This window comes from Protopterus annectens, chromosome 3.part0 (assembly GCF_019279795.1).
Source record: "Protopterus annectens isolate FY-2018-M chromosome 3.part0, PAN1.0, whole genome shotgun sequence".
Classification (NCBI taxonomy): Eukaryota; Metazoa; Chordata; order Ceratodontiformes; family Protopteridae; genus Protopterus; species Protopterus annectens.
Genome location: NC_056731.1, coordinates 17,062,050 through 17,072,996, shown reverse-complemented (window position 1 = coordinate 17,072,996; position 10,947 = coordinate 17,062,050). Strand labels below are relative to the sequence as shown.

The following is a 10,947-nucleotide window of genomic DNA, read 5'->3' as shown; positions in this document are numbered from 1 at the left end:
AAAGTTGATAGAACAACAGATTTTGCATTAGCATGAATTTTCTGAAGGGTATGAAGTCTGAAACTCAAATGTCTGTCATTATTTTTTAACTTCAGTTTGCAATGATTTACCACTAATTTGCCAGAAAACCACAGTTTTATGAAAAAGGACCAAAAATATGACGCAAAAATTTGGAAATTCTGCGAACATCTGTACAGTTGAGAGGTACAGAAGAGTAAAGCTTGCATTTTCCTTCACTGACACATGCTTAAAACTCTGAACATGTTTGCAGTCGGTCCAAAGACAGAGGACCTTGTCATTATCCCATGATTACACTCTTGAGTCAGTGATTCTTGTCCCCTTAAGGCACCCCTGCGCCCCCCCCCCCCCCCCACACACACACACACACATTTGGTTTGCTTACTCGCAAACCAACATAGTATAAATTATTTTATGGAAATGTAGGGTTAAACTACATCTAACGTGAATTTGTGTTATTTATTTACGCACTAAGCGAGATCTCTAATCGGTTAAAAAAATAAGTGGGTGGGGGGGTCTTCATTCAGTCATGTGTACGTTTGTAAACGCTTGAAAGGCGATTCTCTTCTTTGGGCACATACATTTTTAGAAAGGCAGTTTTACAGCTGGGGTTGCTAACATGTTTACACAACCGGATGTTTGACGTTTTACAATCGTGACGTTTGTGTCGGGCTGCTTTGGCAAAACACGGTCATATTTAATGGTGCCTTGCAGGGATGTGACAATTAAGTGTCACTGCTGAATTGCTTTGAGTGTCACGGTCCAGCGGTCACAAAGCTGGAATCTGCACCCGATGTGTGTTGAATCACCATTCTTAACGAAGCCCTGCCTTTCTTTCATTTTGTGTCAGCAAACCATTAGAATAAAAATCGCGTACAAATATTTTTGCATCCATCATCGTGACGCAAATAACGCGGTGTAAGATTAAAGTTTTAGCATTTATCAGTGCCCTCTCCAATAGTTCTCAACCAATCAGGGACAAAGCTCACCAGAATCCGGGACAAATTCAGAAATGATCAGACAAAATCAGGGACACTTTTAAAACATCGGTACTATTAGCTTGAAACATTGACAGAATATACATTTTCTGAAGTAAAATAAGTCTTAATGCTGTCATTATTCGTTAAGTGTAAATCACATTTGCTCCAAACGTGATTAGTTTTAAGTGTGATTAAGAAGAACAGAGCCAAAAATCGAGTCAAAATCAGGGATTTTTACTCAAAATTTTAGCTCCGTCCTTATTAATCCCGTCTAAAACTGGTAGAAAAGGTGGTGAATTATTACTTAATAAACAATGACAATAGTTAGAGTGATATACTTTCCAAAATGTATATTAATTCATACTCTTATTTTGTCAATGTCTGAAGATAATAGAACTAATATTTTAAGTGTTGATTGTCCGTGATTATTTATCGATTTGTCCTGATTCTATTGAGATTTATTCTCTTTGATTGGTTGAGAGATATTCTGTAACTCATTATGAGGCACATTGCTTATTTAAGTCTTGAAAAGTTCTGTGTTCTACGCTGTTCCACATTAAGGCGGATTGGCAGGTATGCATTTATTATTAAGAATTTTTAAGAAATATAAATGGTAAATAACAATGAACAATACTGAATCATACCAAGTCATCGAATATTTTTTTATGTATGAAGAAACAATAACTACACTGTAGCATTCATTATTAAAGTCTTGAGATGTAGTGTTCCCCATTCTGAAAATAGAAGACTGAACGCTGTGGGCATGGATTTCAGATTACATTTTACTAGAACTTAGTCCAAAATGAATATGTGTTTTCCGGTTAAAAAGCATAACATAATTAATCCTGTCTGCCTTAAATGGACGCAGAAAGCAGGGACTTGTAGTGTTCAAAGTTCCCAGATGAAACTACCCCCCTCCAAAAAAAAAAAAGCACACGCACTCTCACTCCGTCTCTGTCTCTCTGTATCACACACACACACTTGTAAATTTAGATTTGTTTGGTGATGTCTGCACTACTGTGGCTGAGAAACTATATTAAATACGTAATTTGTTCATTCAGAACTCTAAATATGTGTACTAAAATAATAAATTTGGCTTTACAAAGTTGGGCAATATGGCAGTGCCAGCACAGTTTTTCTCTATAAAGGTTGCTTATACACTATACATTCTTGTACGTGGTTAAAGGATGTCAGAAACTATTTGGCATCAATATGGCTGTACTTTAACACAATATATATGCCAAGTGATCCCTAGTGTCATTTAAATGTGTTCAAGTCTTTACCCTTTAGAATTTGGGAGATTTGGGGTCACCTAATTTACCCACAGAAAAAAAAGTTCAGAAGTAGTAGTACAATAATCTGGTGAACTTGGAGTTGCAGTTAATGCAGCACTTTTTCTTAGGACCAATACAAATTGCAGAATGAACTGATAAGGAACATAGGTACAACTGAATCACAGGTTATATTTCAACCTTTTCAGATAATACATCGAATCGTGGTCTACAGGAACAAACTATGTGTGTGTGTATAACATCCCCCCCCCCCACACACACACACACGCACTCATTCAGTGCGTCCTATTGAAAAGGCACTTATGCCCTTTCTCATAAGTCAATAGTGTGAAACACATTTTGCAAATTACCTGATATTCAAAACTGTCCTACAGAAAAAAAGTACCTGAGGAAATGAGGAAATTAGCTAACGAAATGGTCAAATGGATTTCAGTTGTGGTAGTGGACGTGGAATTCTGGAATGTATCTACCCTTATAGATTTCTCTTTTTAATACATCACGGCAATATTCCCAAACATTAAATATTTTGCAGGTCTGCTTTGTTTTTGGAACCACCAAAGGGTAATTTTTTAGATCATGTTTTTCACTAGTTTTGGAAAAGAGGACTGACTGCATTACGTTTGTTATAACACCAGTTCAATAATTTATTTGCAGAAGGTCATGCATTTGGTTACCCTATTTGCTACTAATGTACAGCTCAGCAGGAAAGTATCCGACGTAACCCCTCTAGCCCACCCCTTCTGGAACAAAGGTACTGTTCTGAAAGCTGTTTTTTTTAAACATCCTATAGCTGCAGCTGCGTCCCCCAATAACCACTGCTGTGTTACTCTTACTACCATATTCTTCAGTTTTATGTGAAGTGTAATGGGTTTCCTAAGAACCTCACTCCGGTAGTCCTTGGGTTCCAAACGCCTGAATCGTGTTGCAGGATACAGTAATGAATCCAGCAATTATTTGCTCTGACAGTCCCACAGCAGCGCTCGCTGTTTCTAGTTAATAGCACTCGACAGCTCTTTGTGGAGAGACAGAAATGTGAAGTGAAGCGGCCGGAAGCCTTGCGGAAGCAAATGTACGAGTAAGACACAAGCATCCCTGTCTCCACGCTTTCCCTTATTTCGTATTTTGAGCATTCCACGAAACATTTGCAGTTGAGACGCATCAGCACTTTGGACAGCTCCCGCTATAGTTCAGCTTACTGAGTCATTGCAGAGCTGATGAGCAGCGGTGCATCTTTAGTTTGGTAGGGACTTAACCGCACCGATGGCATCTCAAGGCTTCTGGTCCTTCGGGGCTGAAAATGAATCAGACAACACTGACTATTCAGGCACAGGTAAGCAAATATTCGCAAATAATGACTGCGCTTTTGAAGCTTTCTGATATCTGAAAACCTCATAAATGTAAGCTTTTTATTTTATTTTTGATTGATTTATGTCAGTTTGATCGTGTTTATCATCGCTATTTCAATATACACGGCAGTCAATCTCTGGCTAATACACTATTCTAGTACAAAAGTAAATATATTTTAAATGAGCCATTATCAATGAAGGAACAGTAATATTGATGATAGTAACGGTCATAAAAAGCCTTTTACACTTTGAGAAAGATTCTTGCTATTAACTTTAAATGGTGCTATTCTTAAACTGCTTCAGGTTTTAGTTTTATGCACCGGGCTTCTTTGTAAGCTTCTAAACTATTATACTTAACAAGTATACATGTGAGAGAATGCTGGTTTGCAAACAATAACTGTTAAATATGAAAATATGTCATTATCATTATTTGATGCTGAAGACATACAGCATTATATAATTCAAATAAGCACAACGAGTTTTTAAATCAAGAACTAGATTAAACTGCTTGTCAATCATAATCCTATTTTTCTTACCCTTTAAGCAAAAGCTTGGTGTCAAGTTGCTCAGAAGTTCACAGGAGGACTTGGATCGAAACTGTGCGGTAAGAATTTTTTACTGAGTTTTCCTGACCTCTCAAATGCTTTGATTTAGTAGTTTAGACGTAGCGCACTATTCTGCCCGCAGATTTAACCTTGTTCCTCCTGGAATTACCGATATTTTTCATCCGAAAGTTAGAATCTCTCTATCGATGCATAGATCTTTAACTCGGTGAGCTACGACTATGCAAGGTATCTTTATTACTGACTATATGAGGCCTAGTATCTGACTTTCTATTCTGAACTGTCTTATTGTGTTCTAGTTTTGACCCTCAGTTATAATTATTTTAAATCCACTGTTATATGTTTTTTAACCATAAAAGGCTAAGAAATATAAAGTGGACGATGGTTTTGTATTGAAAACAGTTATCATAATTTAAGTTTAGTTCTGTGTCAAATATTTGAATATAATGACTGTTCATTATGTCCCCCACTGTAGCTTTTCTTTATGGAGATGCGGAAAAAGCACCCGATAATGCTACTACCACGGACAGCAATGTAGCAGTTGGTCCCAGCCTAACCTGCACCTGTAACCAAAAGCCCTGCGAATGCAATAAAGGGAATGTGAATTTTTCGTCCTTGCTTTCATCAGGTAAAAAAACAAACAAACAAAAAAAAGCAATATTGAGAACACTTGCTCATTTCACAATAGTAAAATGGCATGCAGTAAGTAATGTTTAAAACAAATGGTTGACTGGCACACAATGTGTTTCTATTGCGATATGTTCATTGACTTTCATAAAATGTAACCTCTAGTCGTGCTGATTTTTTAGGAAGAACAATTTTTGTTTGCAAGTCTGCAAACAGACTCTGTTCAAACGGAAAATGTTACGAACATTTTCTATCTCCATTTTTTTATGCTCGTGCTTTTACATTGGCCTTAGAAAGCCAGGATTTTTTGAACAGAACACCTCCCATAAAGGATCATTTTCAGAGACAAAAACTGCCTGCGTCATAACCCATGTAGTAAATTTCTTTGTTACTTGTTTGATGCATAATTTGCCATTTAGTTAGGCAGCAATAGAATTCTGTGTGTACAAGAACGTAAAAGCAGTTTATCGATTAGGTGCATTCACTTTTTTATGGATCCACTTGCACCAATAACAGACACCTAATACAGTCTTACAGAACTGGCTACTAGTTGGTGTTAATAGAAGCTCCTGCTGTCACCACCATCACTTTTTATTACTATTAGTCCTGTCTCTTTTTGTAATATGGTATAACGCCAGGCCTTACCTCAAGTGACTGGTTTGTAAATATAAAGTATGCAAAAACAGAGAGGGATCTGACCATTCATATGCATCTCATAATTAACCCAATCGGATTTAATGTAACTGCATGGTCACCTTAAATATTTCAATTAAATTGGCCACAGATGACACTTGCCTTGGTAATCTCGATTCCTTTCTTTCAAAGGTGTATCGGCCTTTCAAAGCATATTGCAATGTGCAACGAAGTGTCATGGTTAATATGTAATTTGTCTAAGTTTGGCATTAATGCATAATGCGTTGCCCCTGTGTTGGTATCAAAAATCAACCTAAGCAATTGCAGGAACAGTTTAACAAAATTAGTGCTGCCGAGTTTAGAAATAGTAATGAATACGTCCGTAAATACACTTTATCGTCACAACTGTACTAGCATTTTTCGATTACTTTAACTGAACGATTTATTTTTCATCTCAGTTCCCCATTTTCCAAAACTGTTAAAGAAAAAAAAAGATTGTGTATTATGCACTCGATGGCAAAGCTCCGAATACGCCAACCTCATTGTTTTGACACCAGTCCGTTTCATCCATGTCCACTTGTAGGAGCTGCTCTCAAACACCAACAAATTAAAATGCGTGTTTCTATTTTGCATGTCTCTAAGATGGTTATATGATAAACACATCTTGCAATCGTGTGTGTGTGTGTGTGTGTGTAAACAAACAATATATCTATAATGTACACGCACATATACATATATGCATACACACGTATATATATATATATATATATATATATATATATATATACTGCATAAATGACTCGCAAATTAGTGGAACTAAGCTATTTTTTAAACTTGCACATTTGGGGTTTATTGTTGAAGAACAAATATATAATATGTACTTGGTCACCAGTCATTTAATTTCTTCAGTGTTTTATTTTTTACAAATGTAACAATGAGCAATATTTGATAAGAAAAGTACAAAGTTGATGGGCAGCTAAGCAATGTCTAAAAGAAATAAAAAGGAAATACAGTAATATTGGGGTGGCAATGCAATCACCTCTAAAAGGTAACTAAAGTACTGGATTATCTCACAATTATTCCTATGATTTGAAATAATCAAATAACATATAACACTCCTTAAGTCATTGAAAAGCTGTGTGAGTGATCTAAATGTTATTTTGGTTATGTTTGTTCCATTTACAGAAGAAAATGTTTTATGAGTAAAACATGTCCAATTATTATTAGTGTTATTATTTACATTATTATTATGCTATTTTTGCTTTCAAACTTGTTGCTTTATCAGAATTAATTACCAGACTTATGCCAGAAGATTGTACCTTTTATTCTATATTAACAAATATAAATAAAGGTAATTAGTTCATGCATTCTATTGGGCATATTTGCATTCCATTATTTTATCTAAATATAACATAACTAATCTTGATTTCAGAAAATTATATTTGGATTAACACTTAAATAATGTGGAAATTAACAACAATAACATAAGAGATCTTGGTTTGTTTCGTTTTTTTGTCGTTGTTATGCATTTCCCTTTCTGTCTGTCTTTCATACTTGCAGATCTCCTCCCAGCACGTAACAGTGAGCTGACTACATTAGCTTTTCTTCAAGAAGTTGTGGATATCCTTCTACAATACGTAGTAGAAACATTTGACAGGTCAACAAAAGTAATTGATTTTCATTATCCAAACGAATTAGTTCAGGAATATAACTGGGAACTTTCAGATCAGCCACAGACTTTGCAGGATGTGTTGCTAAACTGCCGGATGGCGCTGAAGTATGCAATAAAAACAGGTAAAGCAAGCAAACATGTTTATCAAATAAAACAATTGCTGATTCATAACAAAACAAAATTGTTGATGGTACTGTAAGACTATGTCCTTCTTCTGAAGCTACAATGACTGATTGCTGGCATTCTATCCAAGACTTTTGAGTATGCAAGTGAGTGAGTGAATGAGTGAGTGAGCTGAATGAGCGAGTTAGTGAGTGATCGTATAATCATGGACAGTAAGCCATTTCAGAATGGAGTGAGCATGTGAGCTGAGTGAGTGAGTTAGTGACTTAATGCATAACATTTGGAAATGCTTGTTAAAGAAACACAGTGCTAGAATTGCTTTGCAGGAAACCTGGTGTCTTAGTGATCACATTCCGATATTTTGCTATAAATGCAATAATTATTTAAGAAATATTATAGTTTCCTTAGTAAATAAACATATTCAGCTGTAAACAAGCATCATTAAAATGAAGAACACACACAGAAACCAGAAACAGCATATTGTGCAATAGAGGTATGTGTTTTACTTAAAAACATAAAAAAAATGGTTGTGATATATGTATATCTGCATCTGTGTGCATAAATGCATATATATATATATATATATATATATATATATATATATGTGTGTGTGTGTGTATGTGTGTATGTGTCTACGCACGCACACACACACACACACACACACACACACACACACACATACACACACACACACACACACACACATACACACACACACGATTTTATGAGAATTATAAGACCACATGGAAACTAATATTTAAAGCAACATTGGCCATATTGATATTTTACTGTTTCAATATTAAATATGAAAATTTAAATTGCCAAAACAGCAGAAATAAAGTACCCTGTGTGTATTTTTATGAAAGTAGTACAGGAGGATAATGTCTATTGCAGATCATTGAATAAGATAATAATTGTTTTAGTGGTCTTCTCACAAACTTTATTAAAATGCTGTAATGGCTAATGAAATAGTTAATGTGCTTTCTAGTAAAAAAATTCAAATATTCTGTAACCTATATTCCAGCTTTTCACTTTATTGACCCATATATGTTTAACTGACAGCATGCTCTACATGCATAGGTTACCTCTTCCATTTTAAAATATGTAATTGTGGCTTTCTGATTGTTTTCTTCATTATTTATGAAGGTCCTCGCTTAATCTATGAAAAATACTACTTATAAAGTATTGTCTTTTTGCAATTAAAATCAAGTTTTCTTTTTCAATTCACTTTGCTGAATGACTATTAAACTAAAAAAGTTGCATTTCTAAAATGTTATGTGCTAGTCTTGTGTTAAACATTTGATATATACCACTAATTCCTTCTTTACACAAAAAATTGGTGAAACATATTAGAATAATTAGCATACTTTCAGTTTGGCATTTTAAAAAGATACATGATTTTCTATTAATCAAGTAATAGCTAAGTTGTCCATTTCTGTTTTATTCTGTTATAAAATAGCACAATGCATATCTAGTAGTAATCCTTCTGTAAGTGAACAGATTATGATATGCATAATAATAATAATTATTATTATTAATATTATTATTATTGTTGTTGTTGTATGATCTTGGTTATCATTTGTGGTAATATATAATTATCGACCATGGGATGGGTAAGGCCAATCTAAAACCAAATGGGATAGGTTCATTTGAGCATAAAAAGGGAAACTGGCTAGGAGTAAAATGGTCTCAAGGGCAGCTAGCCTAGTACTTACCTATAAACTTATGAATCTATCACAGAAACCAGTATAGTAATGATTACTTTATATCAAGTCCTATGGATATAACATAATGAAACAGTTTAAAGTTTGTGACATATATGGTCTAAATGTAAAATAATGCTGATATAAGTCATTATTATTCACTAGAGTTAGAAATAAATATAAGTACTGTTTGATTAATTTAAATTCTAGTATGTATTACAAGACTCGTATGAGTCTTGTAAACACTAATGGCAAAATAAAGGTCATATGATATTGTAGATTTTATTGGAAGAAGGAAGAAAGGAAGTGCAAGCCATTAACATACTTCCTACATACAAGCCATTTATGACATATTTTTAATTATATGTAAACATCGGAACACTGTTTTTAATATGGCATTTTATGTTGCCTTATATCATTACTTTAAGTGCTTCACTTTTCCTAGACTGTAAAAGATTTCATTCTCTAGGCTATGTTTGCCATGAGAAAAGAAATACTTACCAGAACATGTTTATAATCAGAGAAAAGTAATTTATATTTGTACTTTTATTTTCCCTTCATCTGAGTTTGCAACAAATATTTTGATCTCTGAACAGTCAATTGTTTGTGCTGGTTAACCAACATAAAATCCTCATTTCAGGTGGAATGTAATTCCCTTTCTTTCTTTATTTATTTAATATGTTTCGACCACTTCCTTATGTCTATGTCATTTGTTGATGGAAAGCATACTCATGTAATCTATACTGAACTGACTTTATGACAGTCAGTCCTTCATATCTGTATATAAAATCAGCTTTTGGAAATAGTGTACTCATACTTTGCTACAATCATGTCTTTGCAAACTCTGAAGATAAAGTCATCTAAATATACCTATTTCATCAAATGGAAAATACAAAAATATCTGAGCATAGCGCCATTCTCTGGTTGCCTATCTGCATTCTAGCAATCACTTACCTATTTATGATGAAATTACAAGACATTTACATGTATTTAACTTTTATATGGAGCATGCAAAGGTTGAAGTAATTTAATAGGATAAGACTCATTAAAACCAATCCTTAATCATTTTATTTAATATTTTCAAGCAAACTACAGACTTACATTTTAAATTATTTATTTGTTTCAATTTGTTTAGAGTGGTTAACTGATTCAGTGCAAAGCTATTTTAGTTCCATATATTTAATTTACATCTCAGATCAAAAAATGTACAGATGCAATGGTGGTATACGTGGTAAACAACTGACCTAAATAGCACCATAGCATAGACATGTGGTAGATATCCCTCCTTCACCAGCTACATACAGCACTTTTACAGTATGCAGCTGATGCTAGTAATTGCAACATAACAGAATGTAATAAAGTAGTGTTTTACTTAAAAATGGCAATGTCTAATGGATGGATGTGATTAAGTGTTTAAGAGAGGTGTAAAAAGAGAATATTAGAATTCATTATTAATAAGATTTGTTTGCATGGTTGGCCTGATCATGTTATATCATGATTTATGAAACATTTATATCTGATGTGAGTTTGGTGGCTACAAAAATGCTTGTAGTTAGCCCACTGAAAGTAAAAGACAGGGAATCCCATGGCAGGCTCAATGAAGAGGGAGTGATTATCGCTGTGCAAGTTGCTTTTTCAGTACTTTAAGATTAGGACCCCATTTGAGTGTGACTGTAGGTTATGATGGGTTCTGTGCCATGTTAATCTGCTATTGTGTTGTAAAAGGCATCTAGCTTTAGTAATATAAATAGGAAGGAACACAGAATTACTTGCTGATGGTCAGACAAATAGCATTTTGTTACACTATGCCATGGAGTTCATAGAGAGAGAACAAAGTGATAAAAATGACAGATTCTTGCTAGAGTCTTCTGAAGTACTAAGAGATTTTTTTAGCTATGATATCCAGTTAGTAACAATTCATATTCCAGCTATGCCTCGGAGTATGCCTTTTAATTAGATTCATTATCCTGAAGGGAAATGAAACATGAGA

At 34.3% G+C, this 10,947-nt stretch overlaps 1 protein-coding gene across 1 annotated transcript in view; it reads left to right on the top strand.

Annotated features, from left to right (window-relative positions):
* The first annotated feature begins 2,626 nt into the window (after positions 1-2,626).
* GAD2 (glutamate decarboxylase 2) overlaps positions 2,627-10,947 on the top strand; it is a 747,960-nt gene continuing 739,639 nt past the window's right edge. The window contains exons 1-4 of the mRNA XM_044066149.1: positions 2,627-3,620; positions 4,181-4,240; positions 4,675-4,827; positions 7,020-7,253. Of these exons, the coding sequence (XP_043922084.1) occupies positions 3,551-3,620; positions 4,181-4,240; positions 4,675-4,827; positions 7,020-7,253 (517 nt within the window). The 5' untranslated portion in view covers positions 2,627-3,550. The remainder of the gene's footprint in view (positions 3,621-4,180; positions 4,241-4,674; positions 4,828-7,019; positions 7,254-10,947) is intronic.